This window comes from Dendrobates tinctorius, unplaced genomic scaffold (genome assembly GCF_039654945.1).
Source record: "Dendrobates tinctorius isolate UK_male_01 unplaced genomic scaffold, ASM3965494v1 ptg000035l, whole genome shotgun sequence".
NCBI classification, from domain to species: Eukaryota; Metazoa; Chordata; class Amphibia; order Anura; family Dendrobatidae; genus Dendrobates; species Dendrobates tinctorius.
The window spans coordinates 13872131-13887500 of record NW_027361703.1 but is presented as its reverse complement, the minus strand read 5'-3'; the positions used below and the strand labels follow the sequence as shown (position 1 = coordinate 13887500).

At 39.5% G+C, this 15370-nt stretch overlaps 1 protein-coding gene and 1 long non-coding RNA gene across 2 annotated transcripts in view; one reads left to right on the top strand and one right to left on the bottom strand.

Moving 5' to 3' along the window:
* Positions 1 to 15370, top strand: part of IMMP2L (inner mitochondrial membrane peptidase subunit 2) — a 1728396-nt gene that overhangs the window by 1289501 nt on the left and 423525 nt on the right. The window contains exon 5 of the mRNA XM_073573288.1: positions 8203 to 8305. Coding sequence (XP_073429389.1) covers positions 8203 to 8305 — 103 coding nt within the window. The remainder of the gene's footprint in view (positions 1 to 8202; positions 8306 to 15370) is intronic.
* LOC141087646 (uncharacterized) overlaps positions 1 to 15370 on the bottom strand; it is a 136483-nt gene that overhangs the window by 793 nt on the left and 120320 nt on the right. The window contains exons 3-6 of the long non-coding RNA XR_012231710.1: positions 9061 to 9151; positions 7427 to 7513; positions 1764 to 1833; positions 1431 to 1569 (exon numbers count right to left, since the gene is read on the bottom strand). This is a non-coding gene — a long non-coding RNA (uncharacterized lncRNA). The remainder of the gene's footprint in view (positions 1 to 1430; positions 1570 to 1763; positions 1834 to 7426; positions 7514 to 9060; positions 9152 to 15370) is intronic.

Sequence of the window (15370 nt, the reverse complement as noted above, 5' to 3'; positions counted from 1 at the left end):
GCAGTCACATGTTTTGGGGTGTTTCCCCTTCACTAGTGCAAAGCAAGAGGTTTGATTTGGCTAATTGACAGGCCTCTGATAGTGAGACTAAGGGGAATCTCTCCTTGTGGACAGTACAAAGCTTGTGCAAAAGCTGAACTACTGTTAGAGGCATCTCGCCTAGCCAAATCAGACCTTTTGCTTTGCACTGAACGGCACACATTCTAAAACACATGTCTGCAAGGGGAATATCTGGTTTGCCATTGTATCCTGGCATGTGGTATAGCTTATTAAAGGGTCAGTATAGATTTTTCAAGTATATTTCCTCTCTTTTTTTTAACTGCAAAGAAAAAAAAAATCCTGAAACCAAAGCTCGTGTGCCATTGAAAGAGTGCTTTTTGGCTCGTAAGATAGGCAAACCCCAATTTTTTTGTTAAAGACAAAACAAAAATGTTCACAATCAAGAAATGTGCATACAAAACTCTTCACAAAAGAGTTCACAAAGTGTGCGTGTTGTAAAAATTATTTTTATTGCACACTTCCTTTCTGTAATAGTCGACCAGAATACTGTTGTTGGTTACCACTAGAGATGAGCAAATTTGTTCGGATTTTGGCCTCGAATCTGATCTTGACATATTTGAACACTATTTGTGCCGAATGTATGTCTTACAATTGGTTCTGAACGTATTCGGTAATTTCTACTCCCATTGACTCTAATGATGTTTGGCTGTGTTCGACGAATATTGCAAAAAAAATTCAAATCCAATCGTATTCGGAATCCAAACAAATTTGCTTATCTCTAGAACTTACCATCGCTTAGCAATGTTTTTTCCCTAGCCACATAGATTGAGACCTTTTGAACATTAATAAGGCTGTGTTTGGTTTTCAATACATTCCTGGAATACCTTAGAGTTTAGTAAAGATAACTTTTCCAAGCAATTAGAGGCTTCCCAGCAATGAGATTTGCAGTAAATGAATTCATTAAGAATCAATTTTTTGGCAAAACTCTTGACTATTTGTTGCAATATATCTGTTTAAGGCTGGTTTCACACTTGCGTTTTTTTGCGCTGTTTTTTAGCGCAAAAAAACGCATGCGTTTTTTTCCCTATACTTTAACATGGGTGCGCATATGTGCGCATACACATGCATTTGTACGCGTTTGTATGCGCATGCGTTTTTTTGTAGTGTGCGCTCGGGCGCACAAAATGCATCGAAAACCCGCAAAAAATGCACACAAACGCATGATGCGTTTTTTTCATGCGTTTGTGTGTGCAAAAAACGCGCAGCAAAAAAACGCAAGTGTGAAAGTAGCCTATGTAAACTCTGGTGTCAGGATTTTGTTTTCAGAAAAGATAGCAGACTTAATACAATGGTATCCACCTCTTGGCTAGGCTAAACAGAAGTTGGATGACAAGATAGTAAGTTTTACCATAAATTATAGAATAACTTACAGATTGCTGGGACCCAAAGTGATAAGAAAGGGGCTTTGAAACCAAGAACTGGGCTCTGCGAAGCCCCATCTTGAAAGAAGTGGTGATGCACATGTTCTTCCTCTGCTCCATTCACTGTCCAATAGCCTGTTGGAGAAAACTAAGCACACATTCCAAAATTACAGAAAAATATTAAGACTGTCAGTAACAGTGGTGATGATATATTATTTTATTGAAGCTACAGAGAAATTGCAAATGCATCAATAGACTATATGCATTATATAAATTGGACTATATAGCATTTGTGCCCAGGTCAGCATGAACTTTATATAAATGTCTCTGCATAACTCTTACCTGACAATGAAAATTCCTTTGCAAAATTTTGCATTTGACGGCATAAATACTTGGCATTTGGGAGGATTACCTACAACAGTGACAAAACCTTAATAATAATTCAAAGACAGCAGGATATTTCCCTCGACATATTAATACTTTAACGTTGACATTGTCGAATTTCTGACTTTACTTATGACACATATGAATAATTTTTACTGCTAATGTTGATATTTGCTGTTGAACATGCATCACTTGTGTACATCATTTTCGGTTTCCCAATGTATCTTTATGAATTTTATAGTACCTTCAATCCAAAGCTTGACTGCATTTTGCAAAGCGCAATACTTCTTATTTTAGATCTTATTGACATGAAGATCGAGTATGAATGTTAATATTGCAAGTCAACGTGCCATCTCTACATACCACTGTACTGGTAGCTTTAAAACATCAAGCAAAACAGTCTAAGTGATGGTGTGTAAAAAGCAGAAATATGTCTTTTCCTTTTTCCATGTAGAGGTAACTGGCATTAGACCAGAGAGAAATTGAGTAAAATAATAAAAAGTGTAATAAATGAACCACACCCAGTCCATTCATGTAGAGACATATACAGTGCTGTATGTATGCAGAACATAAGAACATATCATATCATGATAATCATTATCAGTAAGACAGTAAAAACCTCTACACTGTCTTTTGCCTAAGGCAGTTTATTTTCCTATTCTGAGATTGTAGTATTTTTAAAAATGGAAGCTAAAGTGCCAAGGGTACATCCTGAAGTGTACTGCAATGGATGGCATTGTTATACAGCACTAGAAATATACATTTTTTCTTCTTCTTTCCATGGATTACTATGGCCAGATCGCTAGCGATATCGCTAAAGAGTCACCGATTTTGTGACCCAGCAGCGATATTGCTAGCGATATCGCTATGTGTGATACTTACCTCCGACCGGCTCCCCCGCTGGCTATCGCTGATCGCGCTAGAACATCCTGGGCCATTTCTCGTCAGCCGCTTCCTGCTGGTGCCGACGAGCGACGTGGGCGGGAGGACGTCTTCATTGCAGCATCTGACAGGTAAGTAACGACCACCGACCGCTGCTGCATCACTGGTGAGATCTTCCTGTTTGGCAGCTCACTAGCAACCATTTAGCAATGCACCCGCGATCCTGACTGGGTCGTATCATTGTCGGGATTGCTGGTGCATCGCTAAATGTGACAGTACCCGTAGAGCTACACTCTGCAGGCGAGAGGACCCTGCTGACCATAAGAGCTTATACTCTGCAGGCGAGAGGACCCTGCTGACCATAAGAGCTTACACTCTGCAGGAGAGAGGACCCTGCTGACCATAAGAGCTTACACTCTGCAGGAGAGAGGACCCTGCTGACCATAAGAGCTTACACTCTGCAGGAGAGAGGACCCTGCTGACCATAAGAGCTTACACTCTGCAGGAGAGAGGACCCTGCTGACCATAAGAGCTTACACTCTGCAGGAGAGAGGACCCTGCTGACCATAAGAGCTTACACTCTGCAGGCGAGAGGACCCTGCTGACCATAAGAGCTTACACTCTGCAGGAGAGAGGACCCTGCTGACCATAAGAGCTTACACTCTGCAGGAGAGAGGACCCTGCTGACCATAAGAGCTTACACTCTGCAGGAGAGAGGACCCTGCTGACCATAAGAGCTTACACTCTGCAGGAGAGAGGACCCTGCTGACCATAAGAGCTTACACTCTGCAGGAGAGAGGACCCTGCTGACCATAAGAGCTTACACTCTGCAGGAGAGAGGACCCTGCTGACCATAAGAGCTTACACTCTGCAGGAGAGAGGACCCTGCTGACCATAAGAGCTTACACTCTGCAGGAGAGAGGACCCTGCTGACCATAAGAGCTTACACTCTGCAGGCGAGAGGACCCTGCTGACCATAAGAGCTTACACTCTGCAGGAGAGAGGACCCTGCTGACCATAAGAGCTTACACTCTGCAGGAGAGAGGACCCTGCTGACCATAAGAGCTTATGCTCTACAATAGAAAGAGTGAGGACTGCCCTGGCCATAAGAGCTTACGCTGTACAATGAGAGAGACTTACCCAGTGACTGTGGATATGAAACATGACTCTACTGTACAAACTGTGCTCCATTAAAAACCGCCATCTGTGATAGCCCAAGTACTGATCACCACTGCACAAGGTATGATAATCCATAAAATGTCCTAGCTGCAGGGGAAGCTGTGTAGCTGTTAAAATGATATTAGCCTGTCCTCTGATACTTCGGCAGTTGGGGAAATGGTGCTCCACAAGTTTTTTTTGTGAACTGTGAAGTCAATCTCAAAATGTTTGAATTCGAGTGAAACTGTCAATTTCATGAAATTCAACTCCAGATCGATCACCTCATCTTTAATCATTAGACTTTCGTTGATGTAAAATATCAAAGGGGTTGTCCGGTCCAAATTGATAAGTCTTCAGTCACTCTGTGTGACTCCAGACTTATGAATCCCCCAGCGCACGCACTGTGCTCTGCGAGAATTTGCTGATTTCTGAGTTGGGACCTGAAGTGTATGTATGCATTATACATACTCCCGGAAAAAGCCTGACTAGTGGGCATGGCCTTGCTTAATAAACTTGTATTGAGCTCGCTTGCACCCGGACTAGTGGGCGTGGCCAACTAGAGAGCACGACCTAACTCCATACAAGTGTATGGAGCGATGTCGCACCCACTGTAAGAGCTCTGGCTGGAAGCATGTACAACGCGTACATACCCTCTGGTCACGGCTCAAAAACTGGCAAATGCCCACAGCACATAGTGCGTGTGCTGAGGGAATCATAAGTCTGCACTCACATAGAGAGACTGCAAACTTATCGATTTGCACTAGACAACCCCTTTAAAATAACACACTTGTGGTCAAGTTAAAATTACAGCACTGTCTAAGAATTCTCTTTTTAATTATTTTCTAATAAAATGCTTTCATGTTCTGTATTTGCCACTGTTTCAATTGAGTGGTGAAGGACAGCATTTCTAAAACACCTGCCCTTTTTAAGGACTTAACTGTTATAATAGCCATCTTATAATATGCACGCTTTGCAAGCATTCTGATAAATGCAGAACATTAGCGAGCGTATAGCTCTACCGATCACCGCTTATTATTGCTAATAAATTTAATCTGTTTTATAATGGAATTGTCTTCTTTTTCTTCAATGAAGCAGAAATTCACCTGACGTGTTGTGTAGAGCAGCTATTAAAAAGTATATAAGAAGCTGCCTGCCTGGATAAATCACTGTGAAACTTAAATGGAAACATGACAGATGTTTATTAAGGCAGGTCTGGAGGTGCCGGTGTGGTTACGAATTACAATTAGAACTTCAAGTCTTGATTAATCAAACAAATTGTTACATGGTCAGCAGGGCTTACTAAAGCTATCGTGACAGTTCATCTTCTAGACTAGTAGACACTAATAAGACAAATACTCAGGATCTATCACCCAGATATACTGTACATTCACATATGGGGCTATGCTCTCCATATGCTCATTCCATGCTGTCACCTGTATTCCTGCTGTTGAAATAATTGGTTTTCAGGCACTGCAATGTGCTGCTCATTGATAGGTAAAGAATGGATTGCTTTTTAATTCTTCCATGGAATAAAGCAGTATAAATTGAACAGAGCTCTCCTAAGTACAAATTCCTTATACACTTAAAGGAATTTGTTACCAGGTTTTTTTTCAGACTATTCGTATAACAATGTAGTGTCAGAGACTCTTATTCCAGTGATGTGTCACTTAAGGCCCTTTACATTTAGCGATGCACCAGCTATCCCGACAACAATAGGACCCGGTCAGGATCGCTGGTGCATGGCTAAATGGTCGCTAGTGAGCTGCCAAACAGCAGATCTCACCAGCGATGCAGCGGCGTCGGCGGTCATGACTTACCTGTCATATGCAGCGAGGATGACGTCTTACGCCCGCGTCCATGGAGTCGCTCGTCGGCGCCAGCAGGAAGCCACCGACGAGAAATGGACTAGGACGATCTTGCGCGATTAGAGATATCTAGCGGGGAGCCGGGTCAGAGGTATCGCTAGCGATCTCGCTACATGTGACACAAAATCGGTGACGCTTTAGCGATATCGCTAGCAATCTCGCTATGTGCGAAGGGGGCTTTACTTAGCTGTTTTGTTTAATTTTGATAAAATCACTATTTTATCAGCAGGAGGTTATCAGTAGAAGACTAGTAAATCTGCTGCCAGATGGTCAAGTATATTCATGAGCTCTGTATAACCCTGCTCCTATCACTTACTGGAAACTTTCTGCCTATGCACAGTGTACACAGAAAGCTATTAATCAATGGTAGGGGCGGGGTTATACAGAGCTCAGCAGTCAGAAAACTGATAGATCTCAATCACAAAAAACATGGATTTTATTAAAAACACAATACGGAGCCCAGGAAGTGACACATTGCTTGAATCAGGATCTGTCTCTACATTATGCTACTCTTAGATCTGGAAGCAAAAAAATGGTGACAGATTCCTTTGAAGCTGATGGTAAACCAGTTTTTGCTTCCAGATCTAACAATACAATAATGAATTAATCAGCTTAAAAGAAATTTTAAGCAAAACTTTGGTTTTCTTTTTTTTGTATGATTGCTACTTGATCCACTGAATGACCCCCAAAAAAGTCCTATAGGAGCCAATCAATATTAGCTGTTGCTCCATCCACTAATGTGACTACTACACCATTCTGAAGTGAGCTGAAAGTCTCTCCGATTGCTTTATCTATTTCTTCGCATATTGGTCATACATCGTTTGGCTCCTGGTTCAGGACTTTAGCATATGCATTATGGCAGGTATTTCTATCTTTTGGACGGAACGGGGAGATACTGAAATGCATAGAGTAAGCGACCCATAATGAAGGCTAAGTAACAGTTCAATATATATGAGGTATGTAGACTTTATGTGTCGCATATATTTGTATTCTTTTATCTACAGTTAAATGGCTTTAGTAACTATGTATATAATGTACATGTCCTAAAAATAATTCTAGGATAAAATATATCTTCTGTATATACTAGAAGACTTTTGATCTTTGACACGTAATAATTTTGTGTGTAATGCTGCTATTATATGTTTTCTAGGCATTCCTTCCAAAGTACACCAATGTTATTACTTTAATTTGCATCTTCTGCGATGCCACCTTCTGTTAGCCTGTGTCCTGTGAGGCCTCTAACACGGCAATCATGATATAGCACACATATCATCAAGAGAGCTCATTTAAATTTTAATGAGCACATGCTGCGTCAGGTTGTGTGCCCAATTAAAACTTTTGCCATTGGGATAGTGAGACATTTTTCCCGAGATTACATTTCTCCACAGTGCTCCGCGCTTTACATGGTTGTACTGCTGGTCTTCAACCCGTGACTGTTGCCTACAATCCAGCAGCCTGAAAATTTTCGTTTAACGTATTTGTTAAAGCATTCTCTAATTTGCCACTATAGAAACTAATATACAACGTGCTTCCTGCAGAAAAAAAAACATTTTAACTTTGTTTTTCATTGAAGTTTTATTTGCTGTGTTAAACTTTTGAAGCAACACTTTAATGGGGCTTTTATATGTCAATAAAATCTGCTTGTTTTACAATGCAGAGACATGACAAGAATCTGTATAACTAAACATATGCTAAATAGTTGTAAGTCAAACTTACGAGTATGTACGAGAAAGCTAAGATGATTGTCTATAAAATGATGGAGGTCTCACATTCGAAGCAGTAGTGTATGGTGAGGTCAGGAGCCTGAAAGTCAAAAGTTCAAAACATTGTTACCCTTTTGCTCGCCAGTGTATATTAGTAAATGTATTTAATCTACTTTTACAAATCATTCAGGATAATCTTCTAACGCTATCCCCCACCCCAATTTACAAATTTGCCTCCGCAGCCAATGTTTGTTTTTACATTTGTACATTTCCTTCCTTTTCTTCCAAGAGCCATAACTTTCTTTTAGGCTAGGTTCAGATTGCGTTAGTACAGTCAGCTCAATGCATGCGTTAAATGGACTGTGCTAACGCAACTGCCTTTTTTGATCATGTTTTGCGATCACGCTAATGCAGATGCTTCATATGCGCTAGTAGTGACGGACCCTCAAACTCTGCAGACCACGTCCGAGGGTCCGTCACAGCATGACGGCACATCCCTAATGCATGCCAATTTTCACATGCATTAGCTATGCGCCAGTCTATGGCAGTATTAACAGATGCATTACATCGCATTAATGCCACGGTGTAACGCAATCCGTTAAACGGGCTGCCATGCCATGAACAAATGCAAAGGATTTCAGTAAAAGCATAAAAAAAGATAAACTAACAGCTGAAAAAAATATGAAAAAATATCCTATAAGAATTTTACTTATAATTTCAGAAATTGCTCTTAGAAAAGAAGTCTTCAATTACAATGTTTTTTGTTTTATTTTATTCTCACCCCAACAGAACAACAGGATATAAGAATCAATATGTAAAGATTCCGAATGGACATATATGGATAGAAGGTGACCATCACGGACACAGCTTTGACAGTAATGCTTTCGGACCTGTAAGTGATACATTACTTTTCTCTCTTTCAGAATTTATTGTTGAGTCTATCAGCTTGTACTTTTTGCTTTAATGAACCGTTGAAAATGTGATCTGCTTTTTATACCAACTAGATGACCTGTATTAACCAAGTGCATGAAATAGGCAAATCCAGAATAATTGCCCAGAGGATAATTTACATAAATCATGAGCAGGATCAGAATAATAAAGAATTGTCAACTTCCTTACCTGCATTTGATCGCACAAAGGCATTGACATATTTGTACTATTAAAAGACGAATCTTGGGCTTGCAGTAAAAATATGTTGACCCTTAACAGATACTATCAGCAAGCACTAAAGTAGATACAGCAGGGATTTGGTAGTCTATTAAAGGAAATGTCATCAGAAAGTGACCTATGTTTTAAACGCAGTTTTACGTTAAAAGGTTTTTAAAATGTTTTGGTATTTATTTTACATGTTTTTGCACGCCAACAAGTATATTAAAATAATCATGACATTTTGCAATTTTCACGCTGGTTCACTGAGTTTAATACTACACTGGCTCCTTTGTTTCTAGAAAAGACTTCTTTTTAGTGATTTCATTATCAAAGTTATTTCATTATCATCACAGGCAGGATTACAATTTACTAGTTAAAGGGAATCTGTCACCCCTTTTTTGAGATATCATATAATGATATCATTCAATTGTGTGTCACATAAGGATTCTCTTAGTACTTTAGCTTCCCCCTGACCCCGCACCTTTCATGCATAAATACCTTTTTTAGATGTATGTAAACTGCCGCTGTCCGATCTGCTGGGCGGGGCTTATTCACCTGCTCCTCCCTCCCGGTCTTGCTCTACGCATTTCTTCTTGTGTAGGTCCAATGATCAGAAAATAGAAAAAATAAATATTCAGTCAGAAAATGAAAACAGCATATAAAAAAATAAATGAGCATCTGTTTTTTTTTAGTATTATAATTATAAGCAATATATTCCCTTTAATTTCTTGCATTTGCCTTTTTTATGTAAAATAATCTTTTTTTTTACTGAATTCATGTATATTCATGTGCTGTTTATAAAAGCTCTTTACATGCTTTGTGTAGACATAGCATTTTGCTATCTACACCATGCATCTGTGCAGCCCGTCAGTCAAAAAGATAAAATAAATCGTTTTCAACTTCCATTCCGTCTGAGGCTAGGCTATCATTGTGCTATTTCTGCGGGCGATGTTCCCATTTTATTTCCTTTGTTTTGTTGATGTTTTATATAGCATTTTCCTTAAGGTTTCTTTCTTCGTAGAAACTTGTTTTAATTTCTTTGAAGCATCATAATGCTGTTTTCTTTGCTTGCAAGCCAGACCTCCAGGTATAATGCTCAGTTTAGTTTTATTCTTCAGCTGTTAAGGGCGATTACTTAGTCATATCGTAGAACTGTGTGTGCTCATTTTATACCGACATCCATCAGATGGGATTTATTGCTTTAAAATATGGCAAATGCTGGAATATATATTGTGTTCATGTTAGTATATGATTTCTTCTGCTCGTGACATTGTAACAGCTTTGATATGTTCCACTTCGCAATTTATAACTGCGCTGCAGAATCATTTTAGAGCTCTCAATACATTGTAAAAGAAACCATTTAGTGCAGTATGTTTGAGTGTAAGAGCTGTGAACATTGTATTAAAAATGATTCTAGGCCAACGTGCCTCACTATCAGTGGCACTGATATAGAGTACGTGCGGAAACAATTTAACGTCAGTGTCGATAAAGCACAAAAACCTTTAGTTATCACATGTATGCTGAATAAAGGCTTGTTCCTCTGACTAAACAATTTCATATCTAGCTCTACAATGTACAAATGTACGGCTGTAATATTAAAGGTCTATGGGGTATTATAGAATGTGTAAATCAATATACATGTACTGTACCTTGGTACTTAACGTAACCAGATTTGTACATTTTCCTCTTCTTTTCCTTTCATATTTTACCTTATTATTGTACATTAGTGTAACAGTGTACTCTGTGACCAAAGAGGGACAAATATAATTTATCCAGTGTGTTGTGCATTGTTGGGTCAAATACATGCCTTTCTTTTGGGCATAGAATGACAGAAGTAATGCAACATTTTAAGGGGTTCTATGGCATGCAGCCAGAATAGTTGGGTTCTTATTTCATGTACCCCCAATGATAATGTCTATAAAACTATTCTATTCTCTGATTGAAGTTTCAAGCTAGCCTGACGTACAATAATAAATTATATTGTGGTTCCGTGTTAGCCAGAAAAATCGATGTGAATACTTTTCCACCCAATGATGACAAACGTATTCTCAGGGTGATACTTTTATTGGCTAACCAGAAAATAATATGTTTGCAAGCTTTCAGAGCACAGTGGCTCCTTCTTCAGGCATATAACAAATGGAAAGAAAAAAGCACATTTAAGGGATACTACATTAGGATATTTGTTCATTAGGTGGAAGGTGTGATGCCTCCTAAAGATGAGTCAAGGAAATTGAATTAGCATTTTCTTACAAATGGAGAGGCAGTTGGAATGATGTTCTAAGTTGTCTGAAGTGCTTCTGGTAGAAGTGTGAACTGTGTCCATGTAGTGAGTCATAAATCCAGGTGGTGTTATATTGAGTCCTAGTGTCAAAGTGTTGAACATCCTTATAAGTTTAAATTCCCAAATAAGCTAGCCTGACATAATTTGTCACTCTCTATTGAAACTACTTAATCATACAAACATTTTCTGTAGACTTCTCAAAAATATGGAGCCCAGTTCATCAAATTAATTACACCAGAATTAGAAGTGGAAAGCTTTGAAAAGTTGCAAAGTTTGGGCACAACGCAAGGCTGTGTTGCGACTTTTGACAATTCTCAAGCCAATTCCATGGTGTGATGGAAGCATGGCAACCCTAGCTTGTCAAGTTCATGACGAGCAGTGGCTTTTGCTATGCCATGAATCTTACTATAGGTCCTAGAATGGAGTAAAATTTATGGTGAGGCACACAAGGAGTCTCACACCACTTTTAAGATGAGCTGGATTCATTAAAAGGCATGCACTTTTTAATAAATCAGGAGTGTCTAATGACAGAACACCCCCTCATCAAGACTGGTGTGAAACCAATGGTTCTGATGAATCAGGGCCATAAGCTTCAATGACCTATTGTGTTTCCAGTAGATTAAGGGTTCTTTTACACTTGCCATGTTTTTGCGGGCCGTTTTTGCGACCCCAATAGAATTCTATGGGGCCGCAAAAAGCGGCCCGCAAAAATACACCGGAGCGCTGTATGGCCGTGAGGGCCGTATATAGGTCATGAAAGAATATCGAGCTTGCTCGATATTTTTCACGGCTCACAGAAACTGCCTCCATTTAAATCAATTGTACCACAAAAACAGCATTTTTTTGCGGTACACCGTATTTGCGGATCGCCATATTTTTCCCACCAATTTATTACAACAGGGAAAAACGTCAATCTGATAAGGTTTTTTGTTGCCTGTTTTTGTGGGAAACCACAGAAATACTGGCAAAATGGCCAGCAAAAAAACGGGCAAGTGTAAAAGAAGCCTAAATCAAAAAGATTTGTAGGGACATGTTCCAGTGGCCAAATCTGTAGTTTGTGGCTCTTGAACAATTGCCCTATGAATCTCCTAACTTCTAATATCCCTGGCATTGTCATGCATGCATCATGCTGCAATTATGACTGCTAATCAAAAGTGGCACTGGGGATGCTGACAAGTAAGAAGAGGTCTGCAATGCTCTGCAGGCCATATACATCCAACAATCTTTTTTGCTCAACTGTAGTTTCCTATCTTTATGGAGCCATAAATTCTCACACTTATGCCTATATATACACTCACTGGCCACTTTATTAGGTACACCATGCTAGTAAGGGGTTGGACCCCCTTTTGCCTTCAGAACTGCCTCAATTCTTCGTGGCAAAGATTCAACAAGGTGCTGGAAGCATTCCTCAGAGATTTTGGACCATATTGACATGATGGCATCACACAGTTGGCGCAGATTTGTCGGCTGCACATCCCTGATGCGAATCTCCCGTTCCACCACATCCCAAAGATGCTCTATTGGATTGAGATCTGGTGACTGAGGAGGCCATTTGAGTACAGTGAACTCATTGTCATGTTCAAGAAACCAATCTGAGATGATTCGAGCTTTATGACATGGCGCATTATCCTGCTGAAAGTAGCCATCAGATGTTGGGTACATTGTGGTCATAAAGGGATGGACATGGTCAGCAACAATACTCAGGTAGGCTGTGGCGTTGCAACGATGCTCAATTGGTACCAAGGGGCCCAAAGAGTGCCAAGAAAAAATTCCCCACACCATGACACCACCACCACGAGCCTGAACCGTTGATACAAGGCAGGATGGATCCATGCTTTCATGTTGTTTACGCCAAATTCTGACCCTACCATCCGAATGTCGCAGCAGAAATCGAGACTCATCAGACCAGGCAACGTTTTTCCAAACTTCTACTGTCCAATTTCGATGAGCTTGTGCAAATTGTAGCCTCAGTTTCCTGTTCTTAGCTGAGAGGAGTGGTACCCAGTGTGGTCTTCTGCTGCTGTAGCCCATCTGCCTCAAAGTTCGACGCACTGTGCGTTCAGAGATGCTCTTCTGCCTACCTTGGTTGTAACGGGTGGCAATTTGAGTCACTGTTGCCTTTCTATCAGCTCGAACCAGTCTGCCCATTCTCCTCTGACCTCTGGCATCAACAAGGCATTTCCGGCCACAGAACTGCTGCTCACTGGATTTTTTTTCTTTTTCGGACCATTCTCTGTAAACCCTAGAGATGGTTGTGCGTGAAAATCCCAGTAGATCAGCAGTTTCTGAAATACTCAGACCAGCCCTTCTGGCACCAACAATCATGCCACGTTCAAAGGCACTCAAATCACCTTTCTTCCCCATACTGATGCTCGGTTTGAACTGCAGGAGATTGTCTTGACCATGTCTACATGCCTAAATGCACTGAGTTGCCGCCATGTGATTGGCTGATTAGAAATTAAGTCTTAACACACAGTTGGACAGGTGTACCTAATAAAGTGGCCAGTGAGTGTATATTCTGCATAGGCAAAAGCAGTTCATAGGGTTCATGGATAGTTTTTTTTACGTGCATACATTATGTAAACTTTAAGTGTAAGTTGCTTTTCTGTTACAACCGCTAAAATACATTCATACGAGTAATGTACAAACCAGGAAAACAAATACCTAAACTTGACAGGTAGGAAGAAACCCTCTCTGTCCCTGCCTGACCGCTGAGGTTGACACCCTAAGATGACATAATGGCACCCTACTCGACGGAAACTTACTCTGAATATCCTTAGCAGTTCCTAAGATCACTAGAGTAGCGGTTCCCTAAGAATACAAGAATCGCACACAAAACTACTGCAACCAACTCAAACTGCAGCAAAGTGAATGAATCTAACAAAGTCTACCAACCACAAAACACAGATTCAAGTGTTTGAATCCAGAGGCATGTCAGTTTTATTAATTTAGGATCCAACAAACATAAAATTAAAGCGCCAAGTCTAAGTCCCCTGCCCACAGTCTTATACTCACCTTCCTGTGTCTTCATCTGTTATCACTGCTGTTCCCGTCAGTCTCCCACAGTATTTTATGGAGCGAGCCAGAGGTCACAAATCAGTATCAGTCTATGAGTGCCTTTTTCTTGCATTGCATTGAGAGCGTGTGACTGTTACCTCTAACTTCTGGCCAGTCAGAAGCTGCGGTCACAAGATGGGGCCGCGGGACCAGAGCAGCACTGAAAAAAGTGAAGATGCCTCAGGGTGAGTATAGAACAGGGGAAAAGGACCATAGGTTTAAAGCACCACTCCAGTGCTGAATAAAACAACAATGTTGGAGTGGTGCTTTAAGTTTGTGATTTTCTGATGAGTAGCAAAAAAAATATTTTATCTCCTATATGTATTCTTCTATGCTTTGGTTTTATTTAACTGCACTTTTGTTAGATTTTACCTTCTCACTTGCACAATCACCCCCAGCTTCACACTTGGTGACTGACAATTGGTATTTGAAATTAAATGAAATCTAAGTCTCTGTATTCTAAAGAATATACTACAGTTTATGACTAATATGCAAATCACCTATGGCTTTCAACACTGAAATGTTAGTATTTTGATTGTTTTTATGTGAAAGTTATAAGTAAATAGAATAAATCTATTTTTTAATATCTACTTTATGGGTAAGACTTTTGAATACCTTACCAGTAGGCAAAGGAATGTTTTCAAGGTCACTAAGCTTGACCCTGTAATTCAGTGGAGGACCTCGCAGACTTTATTGCTTTGTAACATGTATATGTTCTTTTTGTACATATTCTCTGTCATGGGAATAGAACTTGCTCATCTTTTCCACTTATTCAGAATTATTTAGCTTTACAAAACTGTCTAAAAGTCGAGTACTGTGTCTGGCATTGTAGATATACATTGTGCAGTACTAGACTCTATTGCATTTTATAGATCCGGTAATCTCACCATAAATTGCCAATTTGAGATATATTCAATAAGTTTTAACAAGAGGAAAATGCAGCTATTTTTCTCAAGTACACAACTGCTGGCTTTGAGAGAGAAAATTTCTGGATAATATTCCTGCTTCCCTTGACAGCCATGACTTAGGGGCACCACTTCTATTTATACTTCTTTCATAGAATTACTTGCAGTCCTTGTGAAAGTCTACTGGAGGAGAATGGTAAGAAATGTAAAGTTAACTAACATGTATTTTGCTAAAATGATTAAGATTCTGATTACTGCTTGAACTTAACATCTCATAATATTTCTTCATTTACATTAGCATGAAATATCTAATTATTTATACATAAACAGTATTACATAAAATATATAACATAAAACTTATATTACGTAAGTAATTCCATGTCAGATTTTACTGCATATTCCCAATACATTTATCCCAAATAAGGCTGAAAGTACTGTATTAAAGCTCATCCATTATAATATAACAAAACCCCAAACAAAATGGACTAGAAGCAGTTCATAAAAATATATGAATTTTATTGTACAAATATAAAAAATGAAAACAAGATCATACATAAATAATTAA